Source organism: Nelusetta ayraudi, unplaced genomic scaffold, assembly GCF_046127955.1.
Source record: "Nelusetta ayraudi isolate G7.1 ecotype Tasmania unplaced genomic scaffold, CSIRO-AGI_Nayr_v1 ptg000004l, whole genome shotgun sequence".
Classification (NCBI taxonomy): Eukaryota; Metazoa; Chordata; class Actinopteri; order Tetraodontiformes; family Monacanthidae; genus Nelusetta; species Nelusetta ayraudi.
In genome coordinates, this window is record NW_027466054.1 from 3,323,462 (window position 1) to 3,346,361 (window position 22,900).

At 41.9% G+C, this 22,900-nt stretch overlaps 3 protein-coding genes across 5 annotated transcripts; 2 read left to right on the top strand and 1 right to left on the bottom strand.

Annotated features, from left to right (window-relative positions):
* Positions 1-1,747: 1,747 nt before the first annotated feature.
* On the top strand, positions 1,748-5,145 carry LOC142900540 (solute carrier family 22 member 7-like). Its single transcript, XM_076044885.1, has 9 exons — positions 1,748-2,555; positions 2,680-2,783; positions 2,860-3,014; positions 3,104-3,272; positions 3,712-3,835; positions 3,918-4,027; positions 4,141-4,355; positions 4,668-4,776; positions 4,856-5,145. The coding sequence occupies exons 1-9, from the start codon at positions 2,175-2,177 to the stop codon at positions 5,064-5,066; spliced, it is 1,578 nt and encodes a 525-aa protein (XP_075901000.1). The 5' UTR covers positions 1,748-2,174; the 3' UTR covers positions 5,067-5,145.
* Positions 5,146-5,699: 554 nt separating this feature from the next.
* Positions 5,700-18,700, bottom strand: dhx15 (DEAH (Asp-Glu-Ala-His) box helicase 15). 3 transcript variants are annotated; one of them, XM_076044754.1, is made up of 14 exons: positions 18,461-18,700; positions 13,857-14,205; positions 12,271-12,464; positions 12,021-12,180; positions 11,214-11,432; positions 10,920-11,087; positions 10,329-10,415; positions 10,020-10,169; positions 9,803-9,911; positions 9,138-9,329; positions 7,535-7,657; positions 6,900-7,090; positions 6,605-6,774; positions 5,700-6,214 (listed from the first exon to the last, which is right to left on the bottom strand). In XM_076044754.1, the coding sequence occupies exons 2-14, from the start codon at positions 14,064-14,066 to the stop codon at positions 6,097-6,099; spliced, it is 2,091 nt and encodes a 696-aa protein (XP_075900869.1). In that variant the 5' UTR covers positions 14,067-14,205; positions 18,461-18,700; the 3' UTR covers positions 5,700-6,096. The 3 variants fall into 3 exon arrangements, with proteins under 3 accessions (XP_075900869.1, XP_075900854.1, XP_075900862.1); XM_076044739.1 differs by lacking the exon at positions 18,461-18,700 and adding an exon at positions 15,445-15,616; XM_076044747.1 differs by lacking the exon at positions 18,461-18,700 and adding an exon at positions 15,236-15,409.
* Positions 18,701-20,201: 1,501 nt separating this feature from the next.
* sod3a (superoxide dismutase 3, extracellular a) lies at positions 20,202-22,397 on the top strand. Its single transcript, XM_076044872.1, has 2 exons — positions 20,202-20,636; positions 21,186-22,397. The coding sequence occupies exons 1-2, from the start codon at positions 20,623-20,625 to the stop codon at positions 21,835-21,837; spliced, it is 666 nt and encodes a 221-aa protein (XP_075900987.1). The 5' UTR covers positions 20,202-20,622; the 3' UTR covers positions 21,838-22,397.
* Positions 22,398-22,900: the final 503 nt, after the last annotated feature.

The following is a 22,900-nucleotide window of genomic DNA, read 5'->3' on the forward strand; positions in this document are numbered from 1 at the left end:
TCAGGATGATTTAACTTGTATTTTGGCGTGCACTCTCACCTCATGACTTATATTGTAACTGTAACTGTATTGCATATTGTAACTTCAGTAATATTTTTTTGTCTCTCACCCACATAAATATACAGCATGTTCCAGAGGAGACTCCAGGGAGCACTGTGTACAAAAAGGCAAAGACAGGAAAGATTCTTCTTCACATTTCAAGTTTTTAGTTTGCTATTTTCAGTTTAGTTCTCATGTTCATACATGTTCTGGGTTAAGTTTTTAGATACTGTATAGTTTATATATAATATATAGATTACTTTATAGCTTTGTTATTTTATTTGTTATCTATTTTTAAATGACATTTTTATTGAAATTGGCTCATTGTTGTAATTATGTTGCACTCTCGTGGTTTACTCATGTTATAGTTATTTAGTTCTAACAGCCTGGCAAATTGGTCTGCCAAATTTTATTGTATTTATTGTAATGACTTGCTTGCATTAAAATCACTACATGCTTTAAAATAACTACACTGCTGTAATTGTTTTACTCTAGGCTACTTAAGGGTTCAGGTTAAAGTTTATTATATGATCATTGTCCAAAACACCATCAAATGCTGTTTTTTTTCATCCCACACCGCACATGAAGTGGGCCAGTCTATCAATAATTCCCGGGCCACTTTCCCCCCCCAGTCCGGCCCTGCTTCTGAACAGAACAAACCAACACACTGAAAACCACTTATAGCTCATGAAAGGCAGTTGTCTAGCCTTGCTGTCAATATTTTCATCCAGCAGTTGGGTCTCCTGGTGAGGTCCAACATTTTTTTTTACTGTCTGCACAAAGAACAACAACAAAGTCATGGATGCTGAAAAGCGGCAAAATCTTGAAACATGTACAAATTCTTTCGGAGGAGCATTTAAATTCATGTCGTGTAACATTTTTGGGGTGACTGAAAACCTTTTTTTTCCACCACTATTCTGCAGAACTTTTTTTTTAAAAGATAAAAAAAAAAAGAAAACGTGATTGCTTACTACAGTTTAGATTCATGACTAAGTAAAGTTAATTATTTAACATTTTCAGTTTTAATCCTGTACCTGTACCAAAGGTTGCAATATGCAAATCTCAGGCTAGGCACAGAAATGAGCGGGGGGGGACACTTCTTTTTTTTTTTTTCTTTTTTTTTAAATGAATCAGTTTATTTCTTAAACATATTCTGAGATAATGAAGTTTCAGAACATTTTAGCTAATATTAGTGGATTTGAAAGGTTCCTGATAATCGTACTAAGCTTCACTGGATGCCATAAACGGCCCATTTGCTGCCACTGCGTACTTAGTGACAAATTGGCTGATAATCACGGCCTCCCCACCTGCCTTTGCTACATGGAGATAAAAGATATTACAGCCCTGGTGTGGAGTTGTGTGCATGTTCGCAGATAGATGTTCGCAGATAGGCTTAAATATGAACATGAGAAATGTTTTGCTCTTGTAAAAACCGCACAAGGGTGCAAAGCTGTAATGTCAGATAATCACATTCACAGAACTACTGCTCCTCCAGCAGGTGTCTGGGTTACTGAGTTCTTACAGTGCCTTTGGTATTATGTAACTCAGAAACATGACTCAGCGTAACAAATTGGATGTTTTGAGTCAGATAATTCAAAAATACATATATTATACTTATTGTATATGTAAGTTAATTACATTTGCTCCTATTTAATAGAAAAACATTGAGGGCTATATGTAACCAGTGTGGCTGGCCTTCAGCATTAAGTGGGTGCCAATATCAATACTAATTGAAAACGAGTTGGATGTTTTTGAAGAAATGTGCAAGAATGAACCAAATGAATGACCTGCACAGACACTGGCAGATCGTATGAACTTCACATAGAACAGGCCGGGGCCTGGGAATCAAAGCCACAGCCACCTTGTTGGACATGAGGCGACAGTGCTATCCACTGCGTCACTGGGTTGCCAAACAATGACTCAACTCACTTAAATGTCTCACTACGTATCTGGATTGTTTAACACTCACATTCGTTAACAAGGGTAAAATATTCACCAATTTCAACTTTACTCGTGCAGAAAGGGTAGCCGTCGACTCAGATTTTCGCCCATTTCTTCATATGCCCATGACAGAGGCAGGTGAAGTGTAAAACAAATTTTCAGTGAAGGCAAAATCCTTAATAGTCAGAGTTACAATGAAATTTGAGAACATTCTACACCGCATAAATGGATTTGGGAGATTTCAGAAAATGATCATGGTAATAAGCTTCATCGGACGATTTCCGATGCCCTGCAATTTTTTCCTGAACAACTTCATTGGGGCCGTTCCCTCTCATCACTGTGACATCAGCTCCCTGGACGACGGAGGTGTTTTCGGGAATTTATCCCAGGAAGAGAAGCTGCTTGTTAGCATTCCAGTCCGGCAGGATGGGACGTTGCACTCCTGTCAGATGTTTGCACAGCCTCAGTATCACCTGCTGCAGAACTCCTCCACTGTTGCCTCAATACCAACAGTGCCGTGTCAGAGTGGATGGGTGTACGACAACAGCACCTTCAAGTCAACACTGACCTCAGAGGTAAGAGGTCCGTTTGAAAAAAACCTGCGTGAACTGAGAGGTACCCGTCCAACACCGGGAACACATTTCGAGGGTTCAGTCACAATAAGGACTTTCCTCTTTATTTGTCATTTGCTTCTAAAAGTGGGATCTGGTGTGTGAGCACAGAGGGAAAAACAAAGCGACCGCAACAATCTTCTTTGTTGGAGTGATGTTTGGAGCCATTGCCTTTGGGAGTCTAAGTAACAGGTTGGACACCTTTCCCTCAGCTTTGATCGTCAGCTGCTTCACTTGTGATTTTTTAAACCGCTCTGCCTCTCCTCAGGTTCGGCCGAAAGATCATGCTGCTGGTGTCGTACGTGTTTGGGATGCTCTTCGCCATTGCCAGCGCTTTCTCAACCACCTACATGATGTTCGCAGTGCTGAGATTCTTCACAGGGTTTTTCCTCAATGGCATCGTCATCGTCTCCACAGTCCTGAGTAACGAGCACACACGTGCACCGAAAATTGTTCTTTAAAAAACGTGTACAGAAACGTGCATGGAGGGTAATGTGTTTGTGTTTCCACAGCTGTGGAGTGGGTGGACGTAGAGCACAGGAAATTGGTGGGAGTGTGCGACAGCTTGTCCTGGACAGTGTGGAACGTAGTGTTTGCAGCTATTGCGTACTTTGTAAATGATTGGCGGTGGTTAACTATTAGCATTTCAATACCCATAATTGTGGCCATCGCCACTTGGAGGTAAGTTTATAAAAGCTCAGATATTTTCTAACACAATGCCTCCCAACAGCACAAGTGCATGCATTGATTTATTGAAGAAACAAATAATAATTGCCAAATATTTGATTGTCATGTGCACATACACACACTCACTGGCTCCTTTCTTTCTCTACTCTTTGAAAATATTGGGTACCCTTGGGCTCCAACCAGTCTGCCAATTTTCCTCTGACTCCCTGACACCATTTAGGCATGGTTGCAATTTTGTGAAGGTCAGCAGATTGTGAAATACTCAGACCAGCCTGTCTGGCACCAACAACAATGTTGACCACATTCAAAGTCACTTTACTTCATAGGTTCCCTACGTTTCATAATCTAGGAGTCGCTGGTGAGAGTATGTCAAATCAATGGTTGTTTACAGTTTCCCTGCAAACACACAATGAGGGTGTGATTTGCCCTCCAGGTGGATGCCAGAATCAGCAAGGTGGCTTATTGCCAATGGGAAACTGGAACAAGCGCAGATGTATTTGTCAAAATGTGCCAAAATAAACCAAACAACTGAGTCAGGTGGCACACTCAATATAGAGGTGAGTGTATTTTAAATAGAAACAAAACACACCTTGGATTTGCAGCTTTCACATCATAAGCGGTACCGATGTTATCTTCCAGACACTGGCAGGAATAATTGTAACCGATAAAAAAGACAGAACCTATTCTTACCTGGACCTGGTGCGGACACCAAACATGAGGAAACTGGCCTGCCGCACTGGTTTATTGTGGTGTGTATTCCCAGGGCCACTGTGCCCAATTGCAATTTTCTTGACATTTTCTTTACCAACACAGTAAGAGAAGACACACGCTTTCTCTAAGGGTTTTAATTGTCTCCCAACAGGTTTTGTGTTGCCAGTTCGTTTTACGGCATCAGCTTCAACATCACAGGTTTCGGCCTCAACATCTATCTGACCCAGTTCACATATGCTATGATAGAGGTGCCTGCAAAAGTTTCAGTTTACTTCCTACTGGACAGGATTGGCAGAAAACCCATCATGGTTGGAGCGCTGGGGATGGCTACCGTTTGTCTCGGAATCAACATCGTCATACCCAAAGGCATGTTTTTATTTATTTATTCCTATACATAAATATATAATATAAATATAATATAAATATATATATATATATATATATATATATATATATATATATATACATATATATATAATAAAATGTTTTTATTTATTTATTCATATATATATATATAGATATAGATATATAGATATAGATATAGATATATATACACATATGAATGAAATATGCTGCAAAAAAGTTTCTTTTTTCAAGATCTCCAAATATTACACACTTAACCTACAATTTTCTAATGATGTATTAACACCAATATCTTTGTTCATGTCATGTTTACAGATATGACCATTGTCCGAACTGTTGTTGCCGTGGTTGGAAAAGGCTTTTCCTCATCAGCTTTTGCAACTTTAGTGCTTTATAGTTCGGAGCTTTATCCTACTGTAGTAAGGCAAGTATAACCATACCTTTGTATTGACCTTTTTGAGGGTCAGAGAAGAATGACCGCTAATGTGAACTTTTTTCCCCAGACAAAATGGTATGGGCTACAACTCTTTTCTGGCTCGACTCGGCGTGTCTGTGGCACCGCTAATCCTCCTATTGGACGACGTGTGGGGGGAGCTACCACAGCTCGTGCTGTGCTGCCTCGCTCTACTGGGGGCAACAACTGCGAGTACGCTGTCTGAGACCCGAAATCGTTACCTTCCAGAAACCATAGAGGACGTTGAAGAGCACTCGTAGTAAACACGGCCAGCGCTTTCCTGGTTTTCATATCAAATTAGTATGACTGTAGTCTGTGAATGTCAGCTGGTTGTATCCATGTAAGACTGCTTTCAATGCTACATGCAAGCCGACTTACTGTATTTATTTGCCCTGGATATATGTTGCATATAGTTGTGATCTTTAATTTTACAGTATCAAATGACATACACAAATAAATTCTGCATTCCTCGATTCATTTTCATATTTTCAATCCTTTCCAAGCTTGAAAACACTGATCTTGCTGAAGTGTATAGCATAAAAGTTTTGCTTGATTATGCAACAAAAGATTGTTTTTCTTGGTGGCGAGCCTTGGCTAAGCTACACAAACAAAACAAAGCCATGTCTCCTCAGCAACAGTATGTGTGCGGGTGTGAGTGAAGTATGTGTGAGTGTGTACGTGCTTGTGCATCTCTGTATTTGTGGGAAGGTTGGGGTTTGTTTTAATTGTCTTTTCTTGTCTTTCTCTTTGTTATTGATGTTTTCTTTCTTAGCTGTGAGGCACTTTGAGCTCTTTTTGTATGAAAAGTGCCATACAAATAAAGTTTAAAGTTTTTTCTTTTCTTCTCCGTCACAACCATTTTTCAACATAACGACAACAAAGCATGGACCAGATTAATTTAGCATTTCCAGCCTTTACTTATTCATATGTACACAGAAATTAAGTCAAAGCTCCTTTATTAAAGAAACAAAGCAAGCACAATTTTTATTTAAATGACTCAGCAACCCACTAAAGGAAAGTCGACCACATCTAAATGACATGTTTCTGATATTCCTTTTGAAATTTTCAATAGCCAGGTCTAATATTTACTGCCATTCTTTCATATGACATAACATTTAGTAACATAATCAGCACGGATGGGGGGAAAGGAAAAGGATAACAAACAAAAAACGAAACAAAATAATATAAAAATCATGAGGCCAATTTTTTAACATTAAGATACAATGTTACATCGAGATCTAAAACTATAGGATGCAGTTGTTTTCCGGGACATTTTGCTGCTGTTGTTGTTCAGTACTGGGAATACTCCTTGCTCTCTAGTTTGACAATGATTCGCTCCAGCTGTCTTTTAGCTTCACACTGTGGGAAATTACTCATATCGTAGTACTGTGGAGCGATCTTCACAAGCCTAAAACAGAGAGGGGAAAGTGTGTCAATCAATCAGTCAGGTGTCCACAAACAGTTTAGGTTGGGATGCGTTTCTCTTTAATGGTTAAGTGTGTAATATTTGGAGATTTTGAAGAAGAAACAGCGACATCAGGTGGTTACATTTTAGATTTCAGCGTCTTTCACTCTCCCTACCCCCGAGCTTGCCGCCGGCCAACTAGGGTGGCCTGCACACCCAAACCTGGATACCTTGTCTAGTTTCTTCTTTAGGGAACCCAAATTACATTTATTGTACTGTGATTACACACTTGTATTAATGTATTTTACCAATATAAAAATCATAAATCAAGCCCAATATTACACACTGAACCTTTAAGACACTGTGCTGGTGAAACGGCAGCACAACACTTACCACTCTGGTTTGATGTCTGTGCAAGTGCGGATGTAGTTTTTGGTGGTGAGCACAAATTCGTTGTACAGGACCCACTCGGGTTTGTGGTCCAGAACCGTAGACGGGTGCAGTTGGACCACTTGGTTGTCTTTGACTGTGAGGTAATGGCCAGTACGTTCCAAGTGGGCCACCTGGGTTGAAAGCAGAGGCGGGTGGAACGCGTGTGACATAGGCAACATTCATTAGCAAACATTATCTGGAGCGCGCTCAAACTGTAGCGAGCTGAAGCAAACCAAGCGCAGAATAATTGGCTCACCTGCATGAAGAAGCCAGTGCAGAGCGCTCGGCGGATGTTGAGGTAATAATCTCTGCTGGTGAACTCTGTGCTCCGGCGTGGCAGGTTGAAGCGGTCCATGATCCTGGACAGCTGCTGCCGCACGTTGTCAGCCGACATCAGTGAACGGTAGTTGACAAAGTTGTCGTAGCACCACTGGTTAGACTCGTGGTCTTTATGAGGGTAGAGAAAGGGAAAGAAATGGTGAATTTCTTCATTTTAGATTAGAATAGAAAGCTTCACTTCAAGAGTTAAATTATGTATATGAAAAATGAACTTAAATATACATACATAAGTTGTCATTTTATTTTATATATTTTGTAGCAGTTTCAAAATGACCTTTCAGCTGTTCAGAATAAAGTAGAAGCATTCGACTTTAGATTTTTCATTTGCTGAATAAGGAACATTTGCTTCTTCATTTTCAATAATTTAAAAAAATGTGCATACCAGATTTGAATCAATCTGAATAAAAATAAGGTTTGGATTTACCAAAACAAATAAAAATGCATTGTTTCACTTTTTTCACTTTTGAAGATATTCCTCTTTATATTTCAATCCATTTTTACAAGTGACCAAAATGAGCAGACGTCTCAGAAATGTTTTTGGTGGACACTCACTTTGTTTGAAGGCGTGGTAGACGTTGAGCAGCGTCAAGTGGTCTCCGTCAATGTGAGCAAAGCGCATCTTGGACTCGTCAGCCGCCTTCTTAGCCTCCGTGGGGCGGACAAAACACTGTGGGACTAAACAAGGTTGGTATGGGCCCCAACAAAGCCATCCATAGGGATGAGTCACACATTCAGAGAAACACGTGGAGCAAAGACTAAGATGCTAGGGCTCTCGACACTGCGCTGGGACAGGGCAGGACCACAAGCTCTATGAAAAGGGGCTGCAGTCTTTTCTCATGGTCATTCCCAAGTGTAATGGATATTAGCTGGTAGGAGGGTAGGGCTCATTTAACCACATCTGTAAAACAAGAGTTTTCACAACACTGCAGTTTGTTAGGGACACCAGCAACGCTTTATGATTCAGTAACGATTTTCTCTGCATCAACACGCAATAGCAGGCTTTTAACATTCTTTCAGGCTGAACATGATAACTTGGCATACCAGTGAAAAGAAAGTGAAAGAAATTGAATGCATGTGAAGTCATTTAAAGTGGTGCCTGCCCTATCCACAATGAAGCATTCCTGTAAAAACTAGAGCCTGGCGGGTGATTGATGTTGGACTCTCTGAATTCTGTTTTTCATATTTACTGCACAATTCTCTCACCATGCCCTACTGGCCCGATTGCCATGCTAATGTTGATGTTCTAGAAGACATGGAATTAATGCAGTATTCCTAGTAGTGTTTTCGTGTTGCTCCGTTATGCTGAACACAACACCAATATGAACATTATGTGCAAATGTCAGCTTAAAGCGAATCAGTCGGGCTCTTTAATTAACTAAATGAATGTTTGATAGCTGCACATGCTATGAATTTGCATGGCCCATCAGTTGTGTACCTTCCCACTGACACTAAGAATGCACAGAGATTTCTGCAGCTTTGTATCTTTTCAGATGAGGTGAATCCCACGGATTTGAGAACTAAATAAAAGGTTGTTGTTTATGAGCTGTACAAAAGCAGACGGGGAGGAAGTCCAACATAAATGAACTTGTTAAAGTAAGAAGACTTGAGATGAATTTAAAAAAAATCTCATGGAACAAATATTCTATTATCCATGATGATATCTGTGCATACCATAAAATCCTTAACCAACAAAGAACTATTCAGGAAACTTAATGCGGATGTGATTGGGGCAGAATATGACAGTTTGGGGAACATATGCAACATAGAAATGTGATTTTGAAGCCACTCCCTTGTGTCTGTTCTGTGTATCTGTTGTGTTGAAACCTCAAGCTTGTTCAACTGTAAGAATTCTGCATCATTGAAAATGTAATTGCATAAATCCTCAGTGCTTTCAAAAGGAAGAAAGGCAGATTCAAACACAGCTTCAACAGTCTTCAGATCAGCTCTCAGCAATATAAAACTGGGACGAACCGTCAGTTCAACACCATATTAAACTGTTAAACTGCGACCGCTGCTTTCCATCACACTTGCCTGCGACCCTTAGCAGGAGACGCCACCACTGTGTAAAACCCAGAAAGATCCAGCAGCAGCAGCAGCAGCAGCAGCAGCAGCACACAGCAGAGTAGGGGGAGGTCAGCCCAGTCCTGGGCATTACCTGACAGCATGGCAGTAATGGAGAGGATCTCGTTGGAGCAGTTGAACTCGCAGCTGGCGATGACCATCTTGGCCAGCTGAGGGTCCAGGGGGAACTCGGCCATCATGGAGCCCAGCTCCGTCAGGTCGCCGTCGTCGTTGAGCGCCGCCAGGTAATTCAGCAGCTCCAGGGCCCTCATCAGCGTCTCGGGGGCTGAGGGGAAGACGTGGAGGTAAGAGTCACGCATGTGTACAGACTGCAGGTGCAGCTCCATCAAACTAAAGCCCCTTTCATAGAGAGCAATTCCATTTCACCTTCAAACGCTCACTGAGAATAAATTTAGCGTAGAAGGTTCATGGAAACAGCGTCAATCCAAACCAACTTCTTCAAACTCACAATAGTCAGAAGGTTTGCTCCAAGTCACTAAATGGACGTTTATTTTTATTTTATAAATTTTACCGTGGATTTTTTTCTTTTAAAATCCAACAGAATATTATGTTTTAGTTACATGAATTCATTTTTATACATTTATAACAAAATACTGTTATTTCCTACCAGCGTGAACACATCACAATTCAAGTTGGCTGCATTTGTGAGTGCAATTCAAGACCTTCCCGCAAACTAACTGTCCAAACGCTGCCTGGAAATTAGGCGTGAAAGGGACTCAATGCCAGCAGCCGACTCACCAGGTGGATCCATGAAGTCAAAGTGCACGAGATCGTCGATACCCAGCTTCTTCAGCTGCAGCACAACAGAGCCCAGGTTGGATCGGAGGATCTCGGGGTACGTGTTGTCCTACAAAGTGAGCGTATAGAGAAGCTCTAAGTAACATCAGAGAACCGCAGGTGATCTGCAGAGGTTCGCCGTCATTACAGACTGCAATGTTTCGCCGCAGTTCGCTACCTGCATCTCCGTTTTGTAGGCCTTCTCTGTATAAAGGCGGAAACATTTCCCCGGACGTGTCCTGCCAGCTCGACCCGCCCTCTGCTGGGCGGAGGCCTTGCTGATGGCTGTGACGAGCAGAGACTCCACTCTGATGCGGGGATTGTACACCTGCACAAGGAGGGGGAAAAAAATAATAATAACAATCGTCTGGAGAAGCTGCACACGGAACCACATTACACACAAGGGTTGGATTATTTGTTTATTTATTTATTTAAATAAATAACAACAATAACAATCAATCAGATGCTAGATATATTATGAGCTTACTTTTTGCTTTGCAAATCCAGGATCAATGACAAACACCACACCGTCAATTGTCAGAGAGGTCTCAGCAATGTTTGTTGAGACCACGACCTGAGGACCAGGAGACGAGATGTAAAGCAATCCACACCGTAACTGAACTGACACAGGACTCAATCATCTACAGTTTTACTTAAATGGAAAAAGGTTTTTGTACACTCTTAAAATTCTACTCAATCCAAATTATTGTCTTGAAATATTTGATTTTTTTTTCTGTGTTTCAAAAAGTTTGGCTGCATCAGAGGCACACAAGCACATGGAAATGATTTATCTTTTAGTGTGAACAAAATAAATAAATAAATAAGAAAACTAACTGTACTTCTTGTATTGTATTGTATTGTTGCATGTGTTGCAAGGGACGGCATCTTGCTGAAACATCCACTTGTGGAACAGTGCACATGCAGCATGTGGGTAAATGTTGGTGACTGCACTAAAACAGACTGCACTTGGAGACTTGCAAGTCTGATTCTAAGTGCAACCAAGTACAACAGTAGCGCACTTGGTGTCCAAAAACTTTTTACCACCTCTTTATTTCCAGCACATGCATGTGCGACGCACCTTCCGTCCTATTGCACCGTTAGGCTTCCTCGGAGGAGGCGGCTCAAAGATCCGCTGCTGCTGCTGCGGTGGCAACGTGGAATACAGTGGAATGATCTTGATGTCTCCAACCTCTGGTCCAAGGTCATCCACCTCGCGCTTAATCCGTTTACAGGCCTCATCAATTTCCTGAGGGATTGGAGAGATTTTTTTTTTATTACTTTTTTGCATCCAGGAGAACAAGCATGGGCGAGCGTGGCCTGTAATGATGCGCCCAGAGGTCCGGGGACGCTGGCAAGGCGAGACGAGTTGTACCTCTTGACCAGTGAGGAACACCAGGCAGTCGCCTTCGTCCTCCTCGCACATGTGAATCTGGATGACGGTGCGAATGGCCGCCTCAAGGTAGTCTCGCTCTGGTTCGGGGGTGTAGAAGATCTCCACCGGGTGTGTTCGGCCGGGAATGGTCAGCAGGGGGCAGCTGTCGAAGTAAACCTGGAACTTGCCCGCATCCAGTGTGGCGCTCATGACAATCACCTGAAAAAAACACGAGCAATCAAATGACATTTGTTCCAAGGACATTGACTGTGAGGACAGAAGTGTAGGTGTTACACAACTGCACTGAAAGACTTGATGGGCCCTTCCAACATGTTCTCTGAAACCTTCTGAAAATCAAATGGTTTTCTACTTGGTGGGAATGTCATCAGCAGTCGATATTATAGATGGAGAGGTCACATGATAAAATACTCCATCTGGCCCTTAACAGAGGAGATGCTCTGAGAGTCCAACAGCAAGAAGCATTTTTTCATCATCATCATTTTTCTTTAATTTACTAGCTTAATGATGAAATGTTACTATAACTATGTATACAATATACTATGTGTGTAAGTTGTTATTGTAGTTAGCTCCAGCCTATACACATGCAATTAAATGAAATGTGTTTCGATGACATTTAAGGTAATGCCACATCTGAGATGCACAAAATAAGTTCTGTTGTACTGCTAATTACCTTTTACACTTTCACACAGTATATCTGTATTGATTAAAACGGTACATCAGCAGCACTTCAAGAAAGACACGGTGAAAGAGAAAGAGACAATAGAGCCGGAGCAGCTGTTGTGATACCTTGAGATCTTGTCTTTGACGGACCACCTCCTTGAGAACTCCCATCAGAATATCTGTCGCCAGGGTCCTCTCGTGGGCCTCGTCCAGAATGATGACTCCGTATCGCTCCAGCAGCGGGTCATTCATGGCTTCTCTTAGTAGCATACCGTCAGTCATGTACCTGAGGGGTTTAGAGAACATCTCCAGCTTACACTGATGTCTAACTTCACTTCACACGACCCGGTCAAAGCGCTTCCGGCTTCAGTCTTACTTGAGAACGGTCTTGGCGGAGCTGCAGTCTTCAAATCGGATGGAGTAGCCAACTTCCTGTCCAAGCATGACGTCCATCTCGTCGGCCACCCTCTGGGCCACGCTCATGGCAGCCACCCTCCTGGGCTGAGTGCAGGCCACGGCCCGCTTGGGACCGGGCAGGCCCCTCACCATGTCCACGCACCACTGGGGGATCTGGAAATCCAAACACAGGGTTTTGAGTTAGCAGCACAGTATAACAAGAAAAAAAGAAGGAGCTGGTGCAGACATTTTTCAAAATTAACCGTTGACACAAAACACAGAAGACACAAGGAGGTCTCACCAGGTGTCTACTTTTAGATCAAAGGTGTAGGTGTTACACAACTGCACTGACACAGACTTTGGACCTTTTCAACATGTTCTCTGAAACCTGAGACATTTCTGGAAATCAAAGGGTTTTCTACATGGTGGGAATCTCACAAACGGTCTATATTATACGATGGAGTGGTCTTATGTTAAATACTCCATCCAGCACATAAAGGAAATGCTCTGACAGAGTCGAACAGCAAGAGGCAAGAGGCTTCATTGTGTCTGACTGGATAAATCTCATTAAACCTCGAGCTCCAGTGGACTTTAACAGTGCACACTAATACTGATGGTCACACAAGTTTTACTTTCATCGCAGTTTAATAATCAATATTGTAAAATGTTTCATTTGTTAGCTTAATGAAGCTTAATGAAGAATAAAACTGCCATGAAACTACGCTGGTTGATTGCAGTGAGGTTTATGCTTTAGGCTTACTTGCAATAACACTATGTGAGAATGTCTGCTCTTTTCAGTTACTGCATAGCCCACTGTATTGTGTATTTTTTTTTGCACCTCCTATGAGTCACATCACCATCGCAACACTCGGACTATATGCAGTGATTGACTGTTGCTCTGGATAAAAGGCAGATCAGTGGGCCAATAGGAAAAGCACAGAGCTAGACAGTTGCATTCAGCGCTACTTCTCGTCTTCTCGCCTTGTTCTCAAAGACTGAGGTTTTGGCAGAGCCTTTGTGTCTGGCAAATTGAATTCAGAGTGTTTGCAAAAAAAAAAAAAAAATGGTTTGGTTTCAAAATTCAAAGCATTCCTACCAAATCTGACAGTGCAACAGAAGCTGGCAGGCGCATAAAGATGTCTCACAGGGAGGTCTCACATAAGTAATGTAACAGAACCAATGCGTGACTTCTAGTTGTGTAGCCGGCCTCGCCTGTGTTTCAAGTAGATCACTGAAAGGCATGATTTAAAAAAATAATAAATAAAAAATCAGCCACGAGAGAAGTCAATGGGACCAGTGTTCTCAGGCAACAGCACCAACTGCAGTCATAAAACCCCAGAAGTATTGGCAATACTGCTTCGCATGATCGGAATGATCCCATAAACTTTCCTAAAGTGCAACTGCCATTCCATTTTCACCCCTGAAACTATTAGCAACTCTTGCTTTCCAACATATTATTTTTGAACGCACAAAAGTAGAGATGTCGTCGTTGTCTAAATTGAGCCCACACTGACCCACACCAGACAAACATTTAAACCCTTAGAACAAGCATATCATCATTCAGACCTGTGTCGTCTTCCCTGATCCCGTCTCTCCAACCAGAACGAAGCTCTGGTGGCGTGTGATGATGTCGCTGAAGCTCTCCTTGTACTCCCACACCGGGAGCTGTAACCTTTTCTTCAGGATCTCGTAGTAGCGCGGCGTGTGCGGCAAGTTGGTAAACGGGTTGATCTGCTGGTGCACGGCCATCTGCTTGATGGTGGGGATGCCCGGCATCACTGTGGCACTGTTCGATGGCACTGTCAAAGGCTTGGTGTCTCTGTCGCGGTCTCTGTCCCTGTCTCGGTCTCTATCTCGGTCCCTGTCCCTGGATCGGTCCTCACGCTCGCGGTCTCTATCGCGATCTCTGTCTCTCCTGTTGGAAAATAAACAAAACATGATTAAAATTTGATGTACTGTTTAAAAACAATTTGTTGATACATTTGGGTAATAACAGAATGGCCATAGATCAGCTGATGTACATTATAATTCAGAATGAATGTGATAATATGTCTATGTCGAATTAAATGCAACATAGCATGAGTCCAAATGGCTATTTAAGCATGTCACATAAGAAATAAACAACAACTACCTACAGCCTAAAGTGCAACACACGCCATCCACAAGACCGTTCAGGAGAGCCAACAACTAATCGCAGTTTCAAACAGATTGAATGAGAATTGCACGCATTACTGCGATGCTTGCATGCCACAGACAAAACCCTGGGCTGTCGGTTCCTTTGTCGCGGGTGTGATAGACACTTTTCACCTTTCAAAGGATTAAATGTCCCATTCCCTAAGACGACCAAACGCAAATGCATCGCACGGAAACCGGGTGCAAAATGACGCAGAGATGACGATGGATAGAAAAACATCAGCCCGGGTTATCACGAAGCGGTGACCTCGTCAGTGCGCTCGTTAATGGGAGCCTACGGTGTGATTCATTTTTAGCCTACTCCAAAGGGCCCGGTGCAACCAAGTTTAAAGCAATACAAGAATAAATGGGTAAAAACTAGTCGAAAACAGTGACTACCATTCATTCAGCAGGACTCGACTGCTGCACCGCCAAAACAGTGCTCTCCGTGGAGGGATCGGTTGACACCGTAGCCACTCTTGGCTTAGCAATCCCGCTGAAACAACTACAGGGTTGAAACGAGTTTTCTTTAGTGGTGTGTAGGCGTGAGAGTTGTTGCTTAATTTACCATAATCGTATTGCTAAGCGAATAATCTGTTCAATTTTGAGCCGTTTTCGGTCCTCTGTTTTAACCGGACGCACGAGCCGTTAGCTCGCGCTAGCAGGTAATTGTTAGCCACACACGTGCCCCATCGTTAAGGTAACGTAGCTACGTCCCGTTAGCTGCATTTGTCCCCAATAACATCCGCATACAGTAGGCTGCGTGCTCATACCTCATGGTTATGTGTCGGAAGAAACTAAGGTGCCGAAGAGAAGACGCGGGGCTCTCCAGTAACCTCTACATTAACAACAATGGCTTAGAAAGACTCGCTTCTTCTTCTGCATCCTTGATGGCTGTTAGCCAAATAGGCTAGCATCTGCTAGCACGTTGCTATTTTATCACTGGCTCGGGCAGACGTGTGAACAACGACGCTCGACCTACCCTTCAGACCTCTTCTTACTGGAATAGTCATCACCCAAATCCAGCCGATGTCTTTTCGACATCTTGAGAAAAAATTTAGTTTGTCTTTAAACTATTAATACCGATTCAATTCTACCGGGCATAAGGGAACTACTCGGTTTCCAGGTTCCTGTGCTGCTCAGCTTTCCTCCTTTCACACAGGCGTTAGAATGGCGGTGTGGATGACATTACCGCCACCTAGTGGCCTGGCATGAGTATCATACTGTAAGTATCCTTCATTCGTTCATTCATTCATTTTCCATACCCGCTTAGTCCCGAGCTCAGGGTCACGGGGGTCTGCTGGAGCCTATCCCAGCTGTCTTAGGGCGAAGGCAGGGTGACACCCTGGACAAGTCGCCAGTTCATCGCAGGGCCACATAGAAACAAACAACCATTCACACTCACATGCACACCTACGGACAATTTTGGACAATGTTTTTGGACTGTGGGAGGAAGCCGAAGAACCCGGAGAGAACCCACGCAGACACAGGGAGAACATGCAAACTCCACACAGAAAGGTCCCAGGAGCCCCCCAGAATCGAACCCACGACCTGCTTGCTGTGAGGCGGCAGCGCTAACTGCGCCTCCGTGTCGCCCTGAATGACAGTTCAAATATATGAAATAGGCTACATGTAGTATAATATTCATTTGAAATACAATGACACTGTCGTTGGTGTTGGTGAATTAAATAACTAGCTTGTTACTCAAAGTTTCTTACTATTCCAAAGTGATGACAAATAAGGAAAAAAAGATTGCTAGCACCAATTTATTTGATTTGATTTGATTTGTTTATTTATTTCGAACATGGAAAAGTAATAAAAAAAATAAAAGGGATAGAAAACCCAAAACATATCAAAGAAAACTTAAAGAAAAACATATATATATATATAAAAAAAAAATAATAGAGTAAGCTATCAAACATCAGTGAAATATACATCAAAATAATATTGGTCATGCTCGAAAAGGGGTAGGAAGAAGTAAAAAACTTGTATGTACCTACCCCCTAACTTAAATAAATATACAAGCTGGTGAACTAAATTAAGTATATACGATTAGATAACAGAAAGCAGAAAACAACAAAACAGAAAACAACAAAACCAACAACAAAAGACAATTCTAAACAAAAGAGATATTCATATGTAAACTGATTGTAATATTAAATGTAATAATAGGACAATAATACAACAACAAAAAAAATAATAATAATAATAATAGTAATAGTTATTATAATTATAACAACACTTTTATAACAGCAATATTAATAATAACCAGAATAATGATAATAGTAATACAAAATTAGTGTACTATGCTATTGTACCTACTGAATGTTATATTTTTGTATTTTATCTTAAATAGTGCCAAGTTTTTACATTCTTTGGTGTCCAGGTTCAGACCATTCCATAGTTTAACCCCGATTATTGAAATGCAGAAGCTTCTTTTAGTTGAGTGTATAGTACAAACTTTTAGATTGAGTTGTCCCCTGAGCCTGTAACTCCCATCTCTGTCAGAGAACAGTCGCTGGATGTTGTGAGGTAACATGTTGTTCCTTGCTCTGTACATTACCTGCACCGTTTTATATTCAACTAAATCAGGGAATTTGAGAATTTTGGACTGAATAAATAACGGATTGGTGGATTCTTGGAAGTGCGTGTTGTGGATGACTCTAATGGCTCTCTTCTGTAAAATGCACAACGGTTGCAACGTGGTTTTAAATGTGTGTCCCCATATCTCAGAACAGTAGTCTAAGTATGGTAGCAGTAATGAGTTATATAGTATACGGAGTGATTGACCGTTCAGGAAATATTTGACCTTTGAGAGGACTGCAATACAACGGGATATTTTAGCTTCAACGTGCTTGATGTGGGATTTCCAGCAAATCTTGTCGTCTATTACAACCCCCAGGAACTTTATTTCACGTACTCTTTCTAGGCTAACGTCTTCTATCTGAAATTCAAAATTATAGTCTTTATTCTAATTTCCACATATCATATATTTAGTTTTATTTAGATTTATAGATAACTTGTTTTTATCAAACCATTGTTTCAATTTACTAATCTCTATTTTTAATGTAGAGAGCAGTTGCTCAAGATTATCCCCGGTGACCAGTACAGTAGTGTCATCAGCAAAAAGGACACATTTTAATAATTTAGATATATTGCAGACATCGTTTATATATATATGTTGAATAGCACCGGCCCCAAAACTGATCCCTGGGGTACACCACAAACAATGTCCAGGTACTCTGACCTTTGACCGTTCATAAAAACAAACTGCTGCCTTTTATCCAAGTAACTCCTTAACCAGTTCAGGGCTATCCCCCGTATTCCAGACTGTTCTAGTTTTGTTATTAATATATCATGATTTATTGTATCAAAAGCTTTTTTAAGATCTATAAATGCGCCAATGGCAATCTTTTTTTTTATTGTCTATTGCATAAGCGACTGACTCTGTGAGGTCTGTTAAAGCTAGAGATGTTGACCGGTTAGCTCGGAAGCCATATTGGTTGTCAGAGAGTAATTTATGCTTGTCAAGGAAGTTGTTTAGCCTGTCTGCAAACAGCTTTTCTAGAACTGTGTGTTCTAGAAATGTTATGCTACTTTGAATAATTATACAAAAACTGGATATCTACATAGATGGAGCAATTCCAATAGCCTGCAATGTTCTCTTGTTGTCAAGTTTGCAGTAGGAGTTTGTAAAACTTTAAAAAAAAAAAATAATTAAAAAAACAACCTTGGAGTGAGGTTAGGTTGGAGCCAACCAAGATTTTGCTGCATACACGACAGTTAGACATAAGACACAGAACGTCTTATTTTGTGCAGGTTTAATCATGCCATATAACACACACAAACAATAAAAATGTACATAAAAAAGTAAGTATAAAGGTCTTTAAAGTGCAACAGAAACAAAGTAGCAACGAGAAGGGTCAGCAAGTGACAGGTTAGGAATTGTGTGCCAAGATGTATTGGCCTGTGGTCTTTTTTGAGGCCTTAATGATCACCTTGGAGGGCTCCAACTTAAAGCAGGGCTTGAGGCCTGCCATTTTAATTGTTATTATGGAGGAACGCATTCCATTGAGGGCTAAGCCGTTTCTTGTTTTTGTCTTTGTTGTTTTGTTGAGACCAACCACCGGAAAACCCACTCAGCATCAGCATTAGAGTGGGAAACACCAGGTCAAGCTTAGCATTTTTGGCTAGCCTCTGGAAAAGAAGGACTCCTGTCACCTGTGGAGAATGAACAAAGAACACAATAGAAATAAGCTCTCAAGTGTTTCTGCTTTTTGTTTTCTCGTTTTCTCCTTAATGTCTTTATAGACGAAATAAACAATGCATCATCTCTAAAGTTTTACATCTGTTAAAAGGAAAAGGCAGACTTCAGTTCTGCATTCAAATGCATCATCCCCAGCCAGCTGGTGTCCAAGTTGCTCAGCCTTGGCATCGGCCACAAAATTTGGAGCCAAGTCAGAGATTTTCTGACAGACCGCCCTCAGTCAGTACAGATGGGTCCCCACTTCTCATCAGGTCTCACACTCACCACGGGCCCCCCTCACCTTTGTCAAAGTTGCAGAGGTGACATCAACAAACTCATCACTTGATGCTGCACCAATAATCTGCCTCTAAACTCCTCAAATCCATTCATCTCACTATGATTTAACAGATCTGACTTAAAAAAAAAAAAATCCATTTGAGTGTTCTCTAAAATTAACATTGTGTATTATTCTCAGGGCTCTTTTCAGTCAGAAAAACAATGGCTCTCCGCGACTTGCACACCGTAGTTGTTACCTCATATTTCATTACAATAACTCATATATGCCATTACAAGTGAGCAACACAAAATCCTCATGGCTTTACAATCTAATATTTCTTACTTTACTTAAAACACAAATAGTTTTGAGACCTTGTTTTTTATGTAAGCTATATGTGATTTCCATGTTTGCTTTTCATCCACAATCACGCCCAAAAAACGAATCTCTGACACCCTTTTCATTATAAAGTCAATGTAACATCATCATTACTTTTTTTTTTATATCATTTTATTTTTCTGAGAGAAACGTACAAAATAGTTTCAACACAAACATACATTTACAGCAAGGCAGACATTTTTCTTTTTTTCTTTTTATTTGAACACACCATAAACTTAGTTCAAAACAATAATGTTTGAAAGGCTGTTTCCACTGAGATCTTGGTGTGCATGTATCATTCTTACTTGTGTTGAGCTCCCATCTCAGCCCAGCCACCTCAGTTAGGACCAGTTAACTGGGGACATGTCACCCAGGACGGGGGCTGTCCTATAAAATCGATTTATGACCACAGGCCAAGCTGGCTAGCTGGGAGGGGAAATAAGCTAGTAGCTGGCTGCTATGGCATTATAAGTTTTATAATTTAAGTTAGTCTAATGAACATAAATCCAGTTCACAAAACGCTCGAAATAGCTTTCACAATAACTTCCACACAAGGAACGTAGCAGAAGTTATTCAAAGCTTAAGGGCATAAATCCTCAAAATCACACACCTGAATGGCGGAAATCAACCATTGCCGCTCGGCTCAGACGCCTCCCATCGTCCAGGACGATGCCAAAAAGTCACATGTTGCGGGCGCGAGCCAGTTGCGTCAGCGGTTTCAAACGTCAGAGGGTGGACAGTCCTCGCGCATGGATGTATTTGCTCAACCAGTACCCCTCGCGGTCTCTCTGCAGACATAACTTATCGACCGCGAGTGGCCTTTCTCAGGCTCAAGAGATAGATCACAGATAAACTCTCTCAACTGTCAATATTTTAATCATGATATGTACGTCAGCTTCAGAAAGATGAGAGGTGTGGCGTGGGAGCGTGCGAAGCCAGTCAGATGCGTGAGAGTCGGCAGCTCTGCGAACAGCGGCTGCTCCACGGAATTCAACCCCTAGCATCGATTAAACTGACTTCATTGCGACATGTTCAACAGTGGGACTGAAATACAAGTTGAGAAATCACGCACTAGCGCCCTCCACCAGGCCTTCAACTCCAGTCCCGCCCATCATCATCATTCATAATACGACTTCACTGCCACACAGACCTGCTCCACCCTCTCTGAACGCCTCCGTTGTTGATCGGTCGTTGTTGTTGTTGACTGTCACATCACAGGCACTCACCGGATCCATCGCGGTTCACACAAAGTCGTGTTGAAAATGCGTCTGACCGGGTGAGTGTGGCGTTCACTGCGTCTTAATCTGAGGGTTGTTGTTTTTTGTTTTGGATTTCTGGGTCGTTTCAAGAGTTGCGACATCATGTTTACGGCTTATTGTTTCGTGTCGGGGGTTTAGGTTCCCCAGTAATTAAGTTCATGTTCTGTTGTCCTGGTGAAAGTCGAAAATTGCCGATGTTACACATACTTTTGATATTTTGTAATGTCACCGTTTGAGGAAGCAAACAAGGCCACACATCTGTTAGTTTGGAAATATATAGGACATTGCAACTTTGTGCTGGAACACTCATACTCACACTTTTACTCCAGAAACATATCAATATCTAAAGTTTACACTCATGAAATTTCTTCTGCAAGTCACTGCACGGACAAAATTACGACAAAACTTTAATAATGCAACCTGTGAACTCACATTGTACATTTATGCAGTGCTTATGCATGTGTAACAACAACAACTCATCAAAACAGTTGTTTAACATCCATTCAGAACAAGAGGATCATAGAAAACCTCATGCGCTTTGTCGTGACGGATTAAATATTTTCCAGGTTGTCAAATAAACTGGAGGCCTTGTTGGTTTTGCTGGCTGCCTGTCAGCAGTGCGCCGTAAGTCTCAGCAGCACTGTGGCTCCACCGGAGCTCCTGCAGCCAAACTCCACCCTCTACGCGGCCTGCAAAATGAGACCCAGCACAACGTTGGCGGGCGGCTTGCCCAAACTCTACGGCCAGGTGCTCTTCAAGCAGGTCTACCCCGAGGGAAAGCTGCAGGTCCTGCTCCGTCTCAGCGGCTTCACCATGGAGGGCGACCCCACCACGGAGAGCGAAACTGCGGCCAAAGCCGTTCACATCCACCAGTACGGAGACCTGAGTCAGGGCTGCACCTCCACCGGTGGACACTACAATCCGCACAGCGCTTCCCACCCCAACCACCCCGGGGACTTTGGGAACTTTGAACCCCAGGAGGGGAAAATCATTGCAGCGTTTGAGTCCAAGGCCACGCTGTTCGGAGGCACGTCAGCCGTCGGGAGGGCGGTGGTGGTGCACATGGGGAAGGACGACCTGGGTCGGGGCGGAGACGCCGGGAGCCTGCTGCATGGGAACGCAGGGCCCAGGCTCGGCTGCTGCATCATCGGCATCTCCTCCCCGGCTCTTTGGAACGCGCAGCAGAAGCATCTCAGAAGGAGGCAGAGCGGGAAATGATCTCACAGAGGTGGCGCACACACTGCAGGTCAGCTCAGGCCTCTGTGTCGCTTCAGTCTGACTGAATAAAGATCTTTGATATAGTTAGTAGAGATGAAACCAGAGGGTGGGACAGCATGGATCTCTCCACTACAGTAGTCAGGAACATCACTTTAACAAAATATCCCCATGTTTGGCGCTGTATTTCTATTCAAATGTTATTTCTATCTGTCTCAGCTGCGCTGAACCTTCATAACATCTGCATTACATAGTTCAAAGCTTCTTTTCCAGGCAAACGGTCGCTACATAGGCGCATGACAACATTTGATTTAATCGTAGATTCATATTTTAAAATAAAAATGTCTTTTAAGCAGCAGTTAAAAATATTTATTTAGCAGAAATAAAATGTATACACATTTTTTGTTCACATTCAAGACATACATGTATGGTCCTAGCCAGTTCCTACCAAGTTTCTCACAATATAAATAACACCAAGACATAGCAGTCGGTGAGCATTCATTGTGCTACAGATTTACCTGCATGTGTGGAATCTTCAATAAAGACAGTATGTTGAGCATCAACTGACGACTTTGTTTTGTCTGCTGTACGCCTGTCACACAGACTTCTGTCAAGCATATGAATCAAAAGTGACTTATACAAATGTGTTGATCACTACTTCACAATCATGCAACATTCTGTGTGAGGTTCCTTTTGGTATTATAATCAGAGTGAAGTAACTTAGTTACAAATGCTCATTTGGTTTTGTTTTACGTTTTGCCTTTTTGCTATAACCAATGGATTTAGTGTTATTAAAGTTAAATACTGAGGATTCCTTCAGAATCAAGGGAGTGAAAACCACAAACATTACACATGACAAGCTTGAAAGACAAAGCAGCCGTATTCCAGAGCCCTTTTTTGTGACACGTTAAACAAACCTATGATTTAAATGTAAAAGCACACACATTTGACTGTTGTTATATTTGATGAAAGGTGCTGACTGAACATAAAAACAATCTGACTTCATGCCAAGCAGAGAAGCAGAGAAACAGATATGAGGAATTTATGATTGATTTGTACTATTCTA

Excerpts from the sequence above, each read along its gene's own strand:
- LOC142900540 (XM_076044885.1), top strand. The coding sequence starts at position 2,175 with ATGAAATTTGAGAACATTCTACACCGCATAAATGGATTTGGGAGATTT. Across the intron at positions 3,015-3,103 it reads CATCGTCTCCACAGTCCTGA|CTGTGGAGTGGGTGGACGTA; the intron begins GTAACGAGCACA and ends GTGTTTCCACAG. Across the intron at positions 4,028-4,140 it reads TGCCGCACTGGTTTATTGTG|GTTTTGTGTTGCCAGTTCGT; the intron begins GTGTGTATTCCC and ends GTCTCCCAACAG.
- dhx15 (XM_076044739.1), bottom strand. The coding sequence starts at position 15,506 with ATGTCGAAAAGACATCGGCTGGATTTGGGTGATGACTATTCCAGTAAG. Across the intron at positions 14,206-15,444 it reads AGTAAGAAGAGGTCTGAAGG|GAGAGACAGAGATCGCGATA; the intron begins GTAGGTCGAGCG and ends ATTTTCCAACAG. Across the intron at positions 9,330-9,802 it reads TGACTTCATGGATCCACCTG|CCCCCGAGACGCTGATGAGG; the intron begins GTGAGTCGGCTG and ends TCTTCCCCTCAG.